At 42.3% G+C, this 16,810-nt stretch overlaps 1 protein-coding gene across 3 annotated transcripts in view; it reads right to left on the reverse strand.

The window, feature by feature from the left end:
- Positions 1-16,810, reverse strand: part of LOC144505094 (rho GTPase-activating protein 26-like) — a 184,253-nt gene that overhangs the window by 17,413 nt on the left and 150,030 nt on the right. For 2 of the 3 annotated variants that reach the window (XR_013499764.1, XM_078230903.1), the window contains exons 20-22: positions 10,649-10,805; positions 6,311-6,358; positions 1,600-1,632 (exon numbers count right to left, since the gene is read on the reverse strand). Coding sequence is in view for 2 of the 3 variants with exons in the window: in XM_078230903.1 (XP_078087029.1) it covers positions 1,600-1,632; positions 6,311-6,358; positions 10,649-10,805 (238 nt within the window). In the remaining variant the exon portion in view is untranslated. The remainder of the gene's footprint in view (positions 1-1,599; positions 1,633-6,310; positions 6,359-10,648; positions 10,806-16,810) is intronic. The other variant, XM_078230905.1, reaches the window with a different exon arrangement.

Below are 16,810 nucleotides of genomic sequence, written 5' to 3' on the forward strand. Positions count from 1 at the left end.
GTTCCCAGAACATTAGCTAGGTTTCTGGATTAATAGTTTAGCGATAATTACACTAGGCCATTACCTCCCCTGTAGGTAAACAAACAGATTTCACATTTTAATCTAATAAAGTTTAAGTTGAATTTATTTTAACTTAAATGTATTAAATTAAATTTATTTATGCCTGTTTAAATGATGAATAGCTGAATAGTTTAAAATTAGATCCTGATATAAAGATTTGAAAAGTGTCCTTTGATCTTCTATTTACATAAACACTGGTTGAAGTAACCTGCTATCAATTCAACTAATAATTAGTTATCAATATGTTAGGATTGAACTCAACTTTCAAAAGAATAACTTTGAACCCCTTCCGACAATTACATATAACATTAGGTCAATATCTTCTCTTAGACTGTCTTTTGTGGAAGTCCACATGGAAATAACTGGACATCCTAATCTTTAACCCTGAGGTTTCCAAGGTTTGCTCGAGTCCCCACAATATGTTGTGGATTCTGCAAGGGCTTGTTGTTACTGATACAAAATCTGAAAAATTTGTTTATTTGATTTTTTTTGCGAGCTTATAAAGGTTTAAAATTGACAATAAGCATATATTAAAAATAAGTAGCAACTTGTCATTGTTGTATGGTAGGACACAAATCCTCACATGGTGAATTTCTGACTTATCCCACATGTCTGTACAAATGTTTAGTAATGAGAATTCTGGGAAGAAAAGAGAAACAGGATGAAAAGGCAAAGCATCACTTTGGTAAACTAGTTAACTAATATGGCCCAATTTTTCACCATCCAGTGAATCAGTATTATCATGACATTAATACTCTAAGATACAACATAAATTTACTTACTCTGCATTAGATAGATTCCTACCTAGTTGATCAAGATTAGCCTTTGACTAATAGCCTCTTTGAGGTCAAGAAACAAATAGTAATTCAGTTCACCCTTTTGGCAGAAGGAGAACAGTTTTGTTTGCCACATATAGCAAAGTGGCTAGTACATTTCCATAGCTGTTACACTACATAGGAAAACGGTGACAATGCAAGGTACATCAATATATTGGTAATAAAAACAAGACACAATAAATAACATGCTGTAATAATGGAAATTAAGCTCTTCAGGGTTAATGATGCTTAGGTAAAATAACTTGGAAAAGACAAACAGGGCTCAAACTTTCAGAGGCTCAAATTTGCCATTTAATAGACAGAAGCTATAGTTTTTAAAGCAATACCTATGTAAAGGATAATTAGAAATTCACAAAACCATTTAGCTCAAACTGGAGGGTGTAGATTACTTCTGGGTTTGGATATTGTGATTTTTCTTGTACCTTCCATTTTTTGAAGTCTTCTTGTATCCTAAATCAACCTCAATCAAGAGGATGTTTGAGTTTTGCTCGACAGTCAGCCAATACGGGGTGCTCCATTGTGACTTTGTTCAGGTTTACTAACAGGGCTGAGATCGAGAAATCACCATGTGGAGAGTTGTGGACATTACACCATTCCATAGCTTACTGGCAACTCGGGTTTCAGCACACTACTGCCATTATTGTAGCATACCTAATACTAATGGAATTGCAGACTACATTAATGATAAAATGTGTATACATACCTACTGAGACTGGGTTTTCTTTTGGGGTTTAACCTGTAAACATTAACAAAGAAAGACATACTAGTCAATTACATTTCCTTGATTTTAGTAAATCAGGTTTGGATTGATGTTGGAAAGATCTTTATTTGCACAAGAAGCAATACCTGTGCCTACAACTTGTGCATGCCATATGATTAGTGTCACCAATGAGCCAATTCACACTAAGTTAGCCCACCCAAGGCACAAAAAATTCACTGTATGCAGCTACTGGCTAGCATGCCATCTTAATGAACATTGGATGTTTTCATGGTATTAAAATTTATAAACCTTAATTTAAAATAATATCTCACAATCATAAAATTCCAGTTTTCATACCTGACTCATGAAACCATAACCTTTTTTTTTAAAGAGGCTCACTCAATTGGAAGCAGCCAGCGGGTGTTTGTAAGCCTGTAGCTTTACCCATATGGAGTGGTAGATCCCAAGGTGAAGACTACCTGACTGTAAGCCATGGGACAGGCCTTTTCCTTTGGTGTGCAATAAAGGGTACTGGTGATGGGAAACCAGTGTTTGGCTGAATTACGACAGAAGGCAAATCTTGGTTTCCAAGAATAGCCATGTCCAAGAATAGCCATGTGCATGACACATATGTCTTGAATCCAGTTACTGGCAACGATCATAACAAGGCAACTACAGAGTTTGAAATAACCTGGACGGAAACCACAAAATTCAGTGGCTGCAATTAATCAAAGTGAATGGTTAATTTTTCAAATTCCTTTAATTGATTTTGGCCAACACTGCAGGATATTACTGGTGCTGAAATTGCAGAAGGAATAGTAGGTAATCTTTTTTCACATCCTAATGACGAGAAATCTTTCAAATACATGTACTCACATTGGCAAGCAATTATGCCAACAGTCTCAGTCATGAAAAATGCAAGACTGGGCAATTTATAATCATGATGAAAAGTAACTATTTTGGTATATATTATATTGTTTTTGGATTCTTTTCAGCTGGCCATAGCCATTAGATCTTAAACTTTACAATGCTTGTTTTTGCAAATGAAAAAAGTCATACTTTCGCATGACAAATACGTAGCTTTAACATGTCCCTGTTGAAAAGAACAGGTTTAATAGCCAAGGTTTGTTAAGTACAGAGCACAAAAAAATAGAACTAGGAGTAGGCCAAATTGGCCCTTGAGCCTGCTCTGCATTCAATAAGATCATGAGTGATCTGATCTTGGCTTCAATTTCATATTCTTGTCTGTTCCCCATTACCCTTGACTCACCTATGGTTTAATACTTCATCTAACTCAGCCTTGAATACATTCAAATGACTCAATCTCCACAGCTTCTTGGGGTAGAGAATTCCAAAGATCCAGGATTTTGACAGAAGAAATTCCTGTTCATCTCAGTCATAAATGGATGACCCTTTATTCTGAAACTATGGGCCAGATTTTAGCGACCAAGGCGGGTAGCTCGGGTTGAGAAATTTCCTGACTTGCCAGACCTGTCTCAGTAAAAGGTACACTGACATGTGGTTTTCACTCCAGGGAGGATGGAATTAGGTATGCTGACATCAGAAACAGAAGGTTTGAGTGAGTACCTCAGTGTGCTATTAGAAAGCCTGCTCCAGTTCTTTGGTTTAAAAGTTGTTATCCATCACATCTCCACCCTCCCACTTCCCCATGGCCCCTCGTACTCTCATTGTGAACTCACGCCCATCACCTACTCAATATGGCCCCTCATATCCTCCAGGCCACTTCCATAGCCACTCACCCAATATATACACTCTGGAACCATGTGGAAATGATAACAAATAAACTTCAAGCAATCCAACATAGTTCTCACTCCTACAGACTTGATAATGAAAAAACTCCCAAACAGAAAATCCATTCAAAACTTTAAATCTCTTCAAGCGATTATATCTGATAAAAACAAAGTTCAATTCAGAAGCTACAAAAACTGTAAATCTTTTAATAGCCTCATTGAGCTGTCAATTGAACTTTAACTCAGAACTCCTTTGCATGATAATTGTAGCTTTTAGAAACTCAGCCAACCATTCATAACAACACGCTGATAGCCCTTTCCCAGAACTCCATGTTTGAATGCCTCCATTCAGGTTTCTGCCCCTGATACAGTACTGAAATAGCCCTCAACATCACGAATAACACCCCATGTAGTCGAAGTAAAAGTAACCTATATATCTTTGTACTTCTCGACCTATGTGCAACCTTTGACATGGTTGATAATGCCACCTCCCCATTGCCTGTCCATCATTGCCCAGCTGGGTGGGAATGCACTCACGGTTCCATACTTACATATTTAATCATAACCAGAACATCATCTCTGATGATTTCACTTCTTGCTTCTGTACTGATGGCTCAGGGGGGCTGATCTTACCAAAAACATGCTAGGTCCAGGATGGGCAGGAAAATGGGAGAGTTTCTCACCTTTCTTTGGGTCAGTTAAAATCCAGAATTTTATGCACAGTGCATGAAAAAATGGGCTAAACCATTCCTTGCCTGTAGGGGAAGGAGGTGGGACCTAAATCATCAGCCAGCCTGCTGTAGCAGCAGAGGGCGCTATTGTACATGTGCAGACCTCTGTGGCTGCACATGTGCAATGGCAATCAGCAGAGAGCTGACAGGTCTGAGAGAGAGAGAGAGACCTGTCAGGCCTCTGCTGCTGCAGCCGGCCTCGACCCAGCCCTCCCCAGCTATCGCGAGGGCCCACAGCCAATCGTGAGTCCACACCACCTGGAAATATTCCCCCCCCCCTCCCAACACCACCCAGACCGATCACACCCCCCTCCCTCCCCCACCGATCGCAATGCAGAGTGGCAGCGAGGCCCTCCCATCAATCTTCTGCAGAGTGGCAGAGTGGCCCCTCCCTAGTTGATCGTCCCACCCTGACCTGGCCCCACCCCCTTCAGGCAGTGCCAAGGTGCCTGGTGGGCAATGCCAAGGTGCCCCTTGGGCAGTGCTATGATGCCAGGCTGGCACTGCCCAAGGGGTACCCCCACTCTTGCCTTGACCTCCGTAGGGGGCCTCAATGGCCTACGGTTCTACTGATGAGGTTATCAGAACTGGTCCCCATTCACGGGGATCATATGTGATCCAGAAAGAACCTCTCCCAGCAAAGCCACAAAGGCAAGTGAGCTGAGACAAAGAAGAAGAAGAACAATACAGCACAGGAACAGGCCCTTCGGCCCTCCAAGCCCGCGCCGCTCCCCGGTCCAGGATTGAATCCTGAATCCAGGATCCCCGCCCAATTTTCCAGCCTATCTACATCCTAATATCCTATCCACCGAGCTGTCCCTCACAGCTACGATGCTTTGTTCATCACAACCTATTAACTCACCCCCACCCCCCCATTCCAGACCATGTGATCTCCAGGGAGAGGCGAAAACCCAGAGTGAAAACCCCAGGGCCAATATGGGGAAAAAAAAAATCTGGGAAATTCCTCTCCGACCCCCTGAGGCGATCGAAACGAGTCCAGGAGATCACACTGGCCCTGATCAGAAAATGCTTCCCAGCCCTATTCATTTCCACTTTTATCGGTCCCGGGCTCGCTATTGAACCTTTACATATGTTTAAATAATTTATTCAGCCTCTCGCCAGAATGGGCAGTAGGCTGAATGCGCCGGATATCTGGTGCTAAGATTGTGAGCGGTGAGAAATCGGGTGCTCTCGCATGATGGGCGGGATGAGCCGGTAAAAACTGACCCCAGATGTTCCCCAAGGGTCTATCCTTGATCCCCATCTATAAGGTCCGGGCGGGTCGCAATGTTCATTTGGGGGGGGGGGGGGGGGGGGGGGGGGGAGAGCAGGAGATCTCCAGGCGTCTGCGCAGTGGGCACCCCTAGAACTCAGCAGCCAGCTTCACCAGCAAGATTAAGCTCCACGGCCCTCACTGGCGTGAATCGCATCCTGGCACTCCTTTTCGACTAAGTGCCATAAGATTGTTGTTTTAAACTCGTCCAAAAAGCAAGTTTGAAACTCTCCCATTTTTTGTTCAGCACTTAGAATTTTTTTCATTAAATTCCACCCTGTCTTCACACTATAATTTCCAAATTCAATACTTCGAAATTACTGAGTTGGCAAGTCAACAGGCTGACCACTTCTGATACTGATGGTATGTACAAAATAAAACAGAAACACTCATACCGTGCCGTGGCAGCAGAGAAATGTCTTCATACTGATTAAAAATGGAATAGTCAGTAAGCTTAAACATGACTAACCATCTAAAACTTGTAGCAATTACATTTGCAGATTGTAGTCAGGATGAAATGGATAAACCATGTCAAAGCTGTCTTGTAGCATTTCCTACTTGTTGGCATTGCTTTTCTTGGAATAGCATTTCACACAATATAGGTGTATGCATTGAAAAAAATTAAGCGTCTAGTGTAAAGCTTTTGAAGTAACCATTAGTTTAAGTGTTTAATTGGAACACAAGTACACAGATCAGATAATATACTTATGGCAATGGCTGAAATAGCTGCAGCATACAGTGAATTTGTTCTCCCCTTTTTCCAATACAAATCACTCTGATAGAAGCAAACTGTGCAAGATTAGTGATGTGTAATTTAATTAAAAGGAACAACAGTGAATCAGTGAATAGGTTTTCACACTTCCCCCCTCACCAAAGGGATGCAATTCGTATTTTTAAATAATGTCTGTTATTTGCAACACCGTGCAAGGAACCTGTACTATGCATTATTCTCCTTTCACCTTTTGCGGAATCTAGCTGATAAAGTTGCATAACTTGACCACACAGCCCTGGGAAGAATCAACAAATATTCATTTACATTAGCAAGGCTTAATGCAAATAGATTAATGTTATAGTGCATCATTAATATTTGGTTCACATCAGATCCTATGATTACACTAGATGTTTATGTCTGCTCTCAGAGATATTCTAGATTTTCCAAAATGGTCAGATGGAGTGCTGCTGGCTGAAGCTTACCCAAATTACAGGACGACAAAAAAAAACCCTTAAAATATGCTTTTAAATGATAGCAAATCTTAGTTACTTTTCTAACACCTCGAAGTACACCAATATCTTCAGAAGAAGAACAATACAGCACAGGAACAGGCCCTTCGGCCCTCCAAGCCCGCGCCGCGATGAATGTGATAAGGATTCCATCCTCATGTTAAGTGCTGTTGCAGCAGATGACAAATTGAATGCTTTTTCCTTAGTGTTTCACTGCAACGAACCTGATGAAACTTTCAAATAGAATCAGCAGATTCCAGTCAGAATTACTGGTTGGTCCATTCCAATTATCTGTACCATAAAACTGGATAATAGCTTGCATTGATTGGTAATAAATGCTAGGTTGGAAATTGAAAAAGTCTTTAGTTTGGGTTATCTTCCTGAACAGCTTGTACGGGAATCTTTTTTAGAGCCACCACAGGAATTGATTCTTGCTGCAGTATGGGTTTCTGAAATTATGTTTCTTTGCAGTTACTACACTTCAAAAACATGGTAACAATCCACTTTGCGACATTCTGAGCATGTGCAAAGCATTTTATAAATGCAATCTTTATAATAAAAATTTAAAATATTACAAGTTTAGTTTTTCCAACTTTGAGGAAATACCTATTAAACGTAGCTTCCTACCTACAACGAATTTCCCATTTTGCTACATTTTCTATTATACTATATGCCCATTTTTCTGTAACAACCTTCCTATGAAATATTACATTGACCGCATTCTGAAAATCCACAAATGCAATTACTCCATTTGAGTTGTCCTATTAATTAATCACGTCTTCAAATGAGAATATTGAAATTGATGAATACAACGAGCCTTTGACAAATAAATTTTCTTGATTAGTGCATATATTTTGAGATCACTAATCCAATCTCAGATTATGGAGCCTAATAATATACCCAAACTGACGTCAGAATGTCTGGCCTATTGTTTCAGGTTCACCTTTTTCACCTATTATAGTATAAAACTGGCTCGCGGATGTTCTTCAGCAGAATTCGCACATTGAAGGAGGATTGAAAAATAGTAATCAGAGCTTCTACAGTTCCCTCTCTGGCTTCTACTAAAATTTATAGGTGCAAAAGTGAAACATGTACCAGTCAGACCTTCATCCTCTGACAAAAGCAAAATACTGTGGATGCTGGAAATACTTAGAAGATCAGGCAGCAATTGTGGAGAGAGAGAGACAGAGAGAGAGTAAAAGTTTCAGGTTGATGCCTCCCCTGCCATTCCTTCTCTCCTTTTCACCCGAGATGGTGAATAGCAGATTGGCCTCTTTTGTTCACCTTCCCCAGCCACATGTATTATTGCAGCAGGGCAGAAACAGACCCTTAACTGGCCAGTTAAGGCCTCGATAAGGGCTGGTGGGTTGGCTGATGCCTTATCTGCTAACGGTAATATGGGGGACAGCACAGGAATTCAGTGGGTTACGTACCTGTTTTATTTTACTTACCTCCCCCAACCTTCAAATACATTGGTGGGAGAGCATAAAATTCCCCTAATGACTTGAATGTTGAATTCTAAAATGTGTTCACCACTCTATCATTTTTAAGTGAATCTATATTGGAATTGTTAAAATCACTCAATAGTATTGCTCTATTCTTCTCACATATCTCTGAACTGTACAGATCTCCCCACTCTGTTGACTTGCATTTCAAGAATTGAGACATTTCCCAAGAGGATTTTATTTTAATTAAGGCTTTAGAACATCTTTAGGTCTGTGTTAGAAATTATCTCCCATTTTTATACCGTTACACTTTTCCTCACACTACCTCTGCTGAAAATGTTATAACTGAAAATTTTAAATTCCTAATCATGCCCACGCCACATATGTTACAGGTACTGTCTCATACCCTTCAACGTTATAAACACTCCTAATGCTCCTAAAGCTTTGTTTTCAAAGCTTTTTGTATTCATGGATCACTTCTGCCAATTTTACTCCTAATCTGTCGGTTGCTTGCCTGTTTTTTTTTCTGTCCTTCCTATTTCTTCTTGTTTGACGCTTTCTTTATCATATTAATTTAATAACTTGTGTTAATCTTTAACAAGGGTGTAAATCCTACTGGTGTTCAGGTGATGTTCATCCACCCTGGATAGGCCAGCTGTAGCCCATATCAGGTTCCAATGTCCCTGGAATCTGAAACTTCCCCATCTGCAGCTTCTCTACAGCCATGTATTTAATTCCCTCATCTTATTATTCCTGTTTGATGGCACCACAAGGAGCACTCTTAACATTATTATCTTTGAGTTAATGTTATCTAATATATTATCTCACCCCTGAAAATTCATTTGCAGAATCATAAATCCATTTCTTTCTTTATTGCAGATCCCCTTCTCTTTCCAAAATCATTTACACCAATGATATCCCTTCCCTTTTAGGTAAAAGACAACATACCATTTAGAACTCTGGGTTTCAGCTTCAAGAGTATATCTATTCTGCTATAAAATCTCTCATTACTTCTAAACTTCTTTGGCAACCATTTGTTTCACGATGCCATAATTTTGATATCTGTGATGCTGTCACCATCACAGATATCAAGATCCTATCCCTACACTATTATGTGTTTTGACCTTGATGAATTGTGAATTACTGTCCTTCCTCATTTACTTGCTGTATCTTTGGGATGCATTCCTAAAACCTTTCAAGCTCAGAAACCCTGAGCTCAAGAACAATCAGTCTGAGATTTCATACATGTGCGGTCACCCTGGATACAAAGTATCCAGTATCTCTATGCATGCAAGTTCTACACATAACAGTCTTTCCCTATGCTATTTTCCAATAAAAGTTTATTAAAACCAAACAATTGAATTAGTGCTGTAATCCCTCAAATATAAATTTAGGCCAACTTTATGGCTGAGCACCTGTTGAGGATTAAGCTTCTCTGGCTACCTAATACTCTTAACATTTTCTCAAGGTCTTTCATACTTGGTCACTCCCTGCTTAAATACTAATCTTTTATTAATAAACTCAAATCCATCTACAAAATAGCTATTAGCGTCACGAATGTAACAAATTGAACAATTACCAGCCAAAATAAACCTAATGGTAAAGTACCAAACAAAACTTGTCCAACAGTTCAATAGTTACTCACACGAGACAGCCCTAATAAGTAAAATAAAACCAAATCACCATAACACAGATAAATTAAAATTTCAATTTTTGAGTCTCAACTATTCTTGTTCTGGCTGAACTCTATACTACTGTGCTCTTCCACACTCTACTGGTCTCTCACGGTTCAAAGCTCTCTTTCACTTTCATTTGATGCTGGATGAAAGTTTAACATAAGAGTATTTTGGCGCGACAGGTGCTGCAACTGTCTTTATTCTCTTTCATGTCTCCCTTCACGTCATGGATAAAACAATACAAAGATAGGTGGGAAAGCAAGTTGGGAGGAAGACACAAGAGCCTGTAGAGAGATATAAACAGGTTAACTGAGTGGGCAAAACAATGGCAGATGAAGCATATTGTGGGAAAATATGAGGTTGTGTATTTTGATGGGAAGAATTGGGAAACAAAATATTATTTAAGCAAGAATGATTGAAAAATGCTGTGGTATAGAGGGACAAGTGTCCTCACATGAATCACAAAAGATCAGCATGCAGGACAGTAAGTAATTAGAAAGGCACGCCTTTATTGCAAGGGAACAAAGTATAAAAGTAGAGAATGCTTGTTACAACTGTAGAAGGTATTGGTGAGACCACTCCTGGTGTACTGTGTACAGCTTTGGTCGCTCCTTTTTTAAGGAGGGTTATTCTTGTGGACATTAGGCAATGCATCTGCCTAGCCAAGGTGGTTATTTTTACCACATTGAGCCCGAGGTATTTTTCTCTGTTGTAGTATACAGAGATATTCTCATCAAAATATTTTTAAATAGTTTAATTCCAGACATTTAATGAGTGTTGTAGCAAGGTCTGAGGCACCAGTGTAACTATTAAAAGAATGCATGTCTGGTATATATAGAAATAAGCATTGTAAGCAACGTTTTGCTTCTCTACAGAAGGGACATTCTTATTGTCGTATGATCAACAGATGCGAATACAGAACAGAGCAAATAATGTAAACAGCTGCTCTACTTACAGAGAATTGGGTCGGTTCAGTTTCACTGAAGGTGCCTCAATGTCACAAGAGCCCAGGCTCTGCACACTTTGTCGATAGGATTTAGAGTTAGATGAAGCATTCACAGTAGGGATGAACACAGACTCGGCACTGGAGTTTGTAATGTTGTTTTGTTTCTCTGCCAAGACAAATGTATTTTTGCTCAAATTTGATATATCCATCGAAATAGCAAAATATTGCACTATATTTTGCAACAATTGCTTCTGCTAAAAATTAAATTAAAAGCTTAGCCCTACTAGGTTCACCTTAACAATGGATCTTTAAATAGAAATCTCATCATTTTGATATTACTAACTCACCTAAATACACTCCTTGCATTGTCCAAAGTATGTAGCACACATGTACTGGACTGAAATTACCTAACAATACTACCTGAACACACAACTACCCTTATAGACATTTATCCCTCCTAGCAGAACTGTACATAAACAAGCAAAACTTTGCATCACAGAATATAGACTTTCCTTTTTTCATGGGATGTGGATGGCACTGGCTAGGCCAGCATTTTTATTGCTCATCTTTAACTGCCCTCGAGAAGGTGGTGGTGAGCCGCCTTCTTGAAACGCTGCAGTCCATGTGTTGCAGGTACACCTACAGTGTTGTTAGGGAGGGAGCTCCAGGATTTGGATTCAGGGTGGAGTGAAGGAACAGTAATATTGTTCCAAGTCAGGATGGTGAATGGCTTGGAGGGGAACCTGCAAGTGGTGGAGTTCCGATGTACCCTGCTACCCTTGTCCTTTTAGGTGGTAGAGGTCGTGGATTTACCGACTGAACCTTGGTGAGCTGCTACAATGCATCTTTTAGGTGGTAGACAGTACATCGGTACAGGAGGCAGTGGGTGTTGAAGGTGGTGCAAGGGTGCCAATCAAGCGGGCTGCTTTGTGCTGAATAGTGCCTTGCTTCTCGAGTGTTGATGGAGCTGCACTAATCCAGGCAATTGAAGAGTATTTCATTATACACCTCACTTGCACCTTGTGGATTGGCTTTAGGGTGTCAGGAGGGGAGTTACTGGCCACAGAATTCCCAGCTGCTCACTTGCTCTTATGGCCACAGTATTCATGCAGCTGGTCCAATTCAGTTCCCAGTCAATGGTAACCCACAATGTTGACAGTTCTTGTTTCTCATGCTGGTTTCCTCATTTCAAACCCAAGTTAAAGAAATACAAGGTCATTGTTAGGTCACTCTCTCTTCCTCCTGCCCCGCTCCAAGAAAATTAGACATTTATTCATTTCTATTTTGCTCGACATATGGTGCTTAGGACACATGACAGAGACTTAAGCAAGACTTCACCTTTTCCTGATAGATTCTGACATTATTGAGGAAAATGCATGAAAAAAATATAAACTAGATGTAGATGCAAAGGGAATGGAAGAATATGGTTGCGTAACTGCCATTTCCTAGCATCCGAATAAAGAGCACAGATAGCAGATGCCTAAAAATGAGCAACCCAGCTAGAATGTTTGCCCCATATAACCTGAGGAGATAGAAGGAACAAACAAATCAAAAATATTTTAGCAACAGTAAAACTGAGGCTGGGATTTTCCGGCTCCCGAGGGCGAGGGAGGGGGCTTTTCCATTGGCAGAGGCGGCTTGTCACTGGTCCCAGCAGCCATATGCGTTGCTGACCGGCTGTGCTGCCGGGGAACATGCTGGGGACAGGGGTCACCTTCAGCAAGGCTGGAAGATCCTGCCGGAGGAATGGGCCAGAAAATCCCACCCCGATTACTGCAAATTTTCCATTTAGCATTGATTCCATAACTTCATAGATTTGCCAGATTGGCAAAGCTGGCACACGACATACGCTCACCAATACTGGGCACTCCAGAGCTATTCTGAATGTGGAACAATGTTTCTTCCCCTCAATTTCATAGATTAGAGAATTAGAGAATTAGGTTTGTAGAATTCTTGACCAAGGTGTGCAGAACCTGACAGGACAAGTCTCAAATGATGACAGTTGATCATTAATGGGAGGTGCAAATAGTAGGATTCAAGACACTTCTGCAACAATGCTCTCTTTGCTCTGAGAGTTGCACCAAAGATAGATGGTCCTATTTACAGCTGACTGCAACACTTCCATAATAACAGTGGTGCCAGGTGAATGGTGGGAAGACACCAATCAAGTCAACGCAGTCTTCCAAGTCTGTTTACTTGGTTGACGACGATGGCATTGCTGCAACTGCCTCAGTACTCAATGCCGACAACTGCCAGTTTCCAGATGCAATTTTACAACTCATCCGCTTCATCCTGGACCACAATGTCTTCACCTTCAACAACCAGTTCTTCATCCAGACACACGGAACAGCCATGGGGACCAGACTCGCACCTCAATATGCCAACATTTTCATGCACAGGTTCGAACAAGACCTCTTCACCGCACAGGACCTTCAACCGATGCTATACACTAGATACATCGATGACATTTTCTTCCTTTGGACTCATGGTGAACAATCACTGAAACAACTATATGATGACATCAACAAGTTCCATCCCACCATCAGACTCACCATGGACTACTCTCCGGAATCGGTTGCATTCTTGGACACACGCATCTCCATTAAGGACGGTCACCTCAGCACCTCACTGTACCGCAAGCCCACGGATAACCTCACGATGCTCCACTTCTCCAGCTTCCACCCTAAACAAGTTAAAGAAGCTATCCCCTACGGACAAGCCCTCCATATACACAGGATCTGCTCAGATGAGGAGGATCGCAACAGAAACCTCCAGACGCTGAAAGATGCCCTCATAAGAACAGGATATGGTGCTCAACTCATCGATCAATAGTTCCGACACGCCACAGCGAAAAACCGCACCGACCTCCTCAGAAGACAAACACAGGACACAGTGGACAGAGTACCCTTCGTCGTCCAGTACTTCCCCGGAGCGGAGAAGCTACGACATCTCCTCCGGAGCCTTCAACATGTCATTGATGAAGACGAACATCTCGCCAAGGCCATCCCGACACCCCCACTTCTTGCCTTCAAACAACCGCACAACCTCAAACAGACCATTGTCCGCAGCAAACTACCCAGCCTTCAGGAGAACAGTGACCACGACACCACACAACCCTGCCACAGCAACCTCTGCAAGACGTGCCGGATCATCGACACAGATGCCATCATCTCACGTGAGAACACCATCTACCAGGTACACGGTACATACTCTTGCAACTCGGCCAACATTGTCTCCTGATACGCTGCAGGAAAGGATGTCCTGAGGCATGGTACATTGGGGAAACCATGCAGACACTACGACAACGGGTGAATGAACACCACTCGACAATCACCAGGCAAGAGTGTTCTCTTCCTGTTGGGGAACAGTTCAGCGGTCACGGGCATTCGGCCTCTGATCTTCGCGTAAGCATTCTCCAAGGCAGCCTTCACGACACACGACAATGCAGAGTCGCTGAGCAGAGACTGATAGCCAAGTTCCGCACACATGAGGACGGCCTCAACTGGGATCTTGGGTTCATGTCACACTATCTGTAACCCCCATGACTTGCCTGGGCTTGCAAAATCTCACTGGCTGTCCTGTCTGGAGACAATACACATCTCTTTAACCTGTGCTTAACGCTCACATTGTCTGTACCTTTAAGACTTGATTACCTGTAAAGACTCACATTCCAACCATTATTCTGTAAACTGAGTTTGTGTCTTTATATGCCGTGTTTGTGAACAGAACTCCCACTCACCTGACGAAGGGGCAGCGCTCCGAAAGCTAGTGGCTTTTGCTACCAAATAAACCTGTTGGACTTTAACCTGGTGTTGTGAGACTTCTTACTTGGTTGAAAACAGGGAAGGTATTCCTTGTATCGAGAAAAGGGCAGTGGCAAATTTGCCTTTTACTTTTACAGACACCACTTGAGGGGCTCAGAGCACAGCACAAAACAAGGTTGTGAACTTCTGCAATCTTTGAGGGGGTGTAATTTAAAATATCTTGTTACTAATACTATCAACAGCGCTATCATGGGGCACTTACTTAGCAATAGCCTGCTCACAGATGCACAGTTTGGGATCCGCCAGGTTCACTCAGCTCCTGGCCTCATTGCAGCCTTGGTTTAAACATGGACAAGAGGTGGGGTGAGAGTGGCTGCCCTTGACATCATGGCAGCATTCAACTGAATATGGCATCAAGAAGCCCTAGAAAAACTGGAGTCAATGGGAATCTATTGGCTGGAGGCATATTGAGCACAAAGGAAGATGTCTGTGGTGTTTGGAGGTCAATCATCTCAGCTCTAGGATGTCACTGCAGGAGCTTGTTAGGGTAGTGTCCTAGGCCCAACAATCTTCAGCTGTTTCATCAATGACCTTCCTTCCATCATAAGGTCAGAAGTAGGGATGTTTGCTGATGACTACACAATGTTCAGTATCATTCGCGACTCCTCAGATATTGAGGCAGTCTATACCCAAATTCAGCAAGACCTGGACAATATCCAGGCTTGGGCTGACAAGTGGCAAGAAACATTCATGTCACACATGAGAGGATCTAACCATTGCCCCTTGATATTCAATGGCATTACTATCGCTGAATCTCCCACTATCAACATCCTGGGGAGTTACCATTGACTAGAAACTGATCTAGCCATATAAATACTGTGGCTATCAGAGCAGATCATAGGCTCGGAATACTGCAGTGAGTAACTCACCTCCTGACTCTCCAAATCTTGTCCACCATCTACAAGGCACAAATCGGAGTGTAATAGAATACTCTCCAGTTGCCTGGATGACTGCAACTCCAACAACACTCAAAAAGCTTGACACCGTTCAGGACAAAGCAACCGCTTGATTTCTACCCCTTCCACAACATTCAATCCCCCCACCACCAACGAACAATGGCAGCCGTGTGTACTATCTACACGATACATTAAACTGCAGGAATTCACCAAGGTTCCTTAGGCAGCACCTTTCACACCCGCAACCACCACCATCTAGGACAAGAGCAGCAGATGCCTGTGAACACCATTACCTGGGGTTCCCCTACAAGCCACCCGCCATCCTGACTTGGAAATATATCGGTGTTCTTTCACCTTCACTGGGTTAAAATCCTGGAACCATCCCTAACAGCACAATGAGTGTACCTACTCCTCAGGAACTGCAGTGGTTCAAAAAGGCAGCTCACCATCACCTTCTCAAAAGCAACGAGGGATGGGCAATAATTGCTGGTCTAGCCATCGATGCTCACATCCCATAAATATTTTTTTTAAAATTATGCTTCCATTGTGCCAAAGTTGTAAAATTGAGTACAGTGAACAGATGCTTTGGCTTCCAGCCAAAGGCTCTCTACTGCTGTTAAGGGGTTTCTCAACAGCTGCATCAGCCATGGACAAAGAACAAAGAACAATACAGCACAGGAACAGGCCCTTCGGCCCTCCAACCCCACGCCCCTCCCTGGTCCAAACTAGACCATTCTTTTGTATCCCTCCATTCCCACTCCGTTCATATGGCTGTCTAGATAAGTCTTAAACGTTCCCAGTGTGTCCGCCTCCACCACCTTGCCCGGCAGCGCATTCCAGGCCCCCACCACCCTCTGTGTAAAATATGTCCGTCTGATATCTGTGTTAAACCTCCCCCCCTTCACCTTGAACCTATGACCCCTCGTGAACGTCACCACCGACCTGGGGAAAAGCTTCCCACCGTTCACCCTATCCATGCCTTTCATAATTTTATACACCTCTATTAAGTCTCCCCTCATCCTCCGTCTTTCCAGGGAGAACAACCCCAGTTTACCCAATCTCTCCTCATAACTAAGCCCCTCCATACCAGGTAACATCCTGGTAAACCTCCTCTGTACTCTCTCCAAAGCCTCCACGTCCTTCTGGTAGTGTGGCGACCAGAACTGGACGCAGTATTCCAGATGCGGCCGAACCAACGTTCTATACATCTGCAACATCAGACCCCAACTTTTATACTCAATGCCCCGTCCTATAAAGGCAAGCATGCCATATGCCTTCTTCACCACCTTCTCCACCTGTGACGTCACTTTCAAGGATCTGTGGACTTGCACACCCAGGTCCCTCTGCGTATCTACACCCTTTATGGTTCTGCCATTTATCGTATAGCTCCCCCCTACGTTAGTTCTACCAAAATGCATCACTTCGCATTTATCAGGATTGAACTCCATCTG

This window comes from Mustelus asterias, chromosome 16, assembly GCF_964213995.1.
Source record: "Mustelus asterias chromosome 16, sMusAst1.hap1.1, whole genome shotgun sequence".
NCBI lineage: Eukaryota > Metazoa > Chordata > Chondrichthyes > Carcharhiniformes > Triakidae > Mustelus > Mustelus asterias.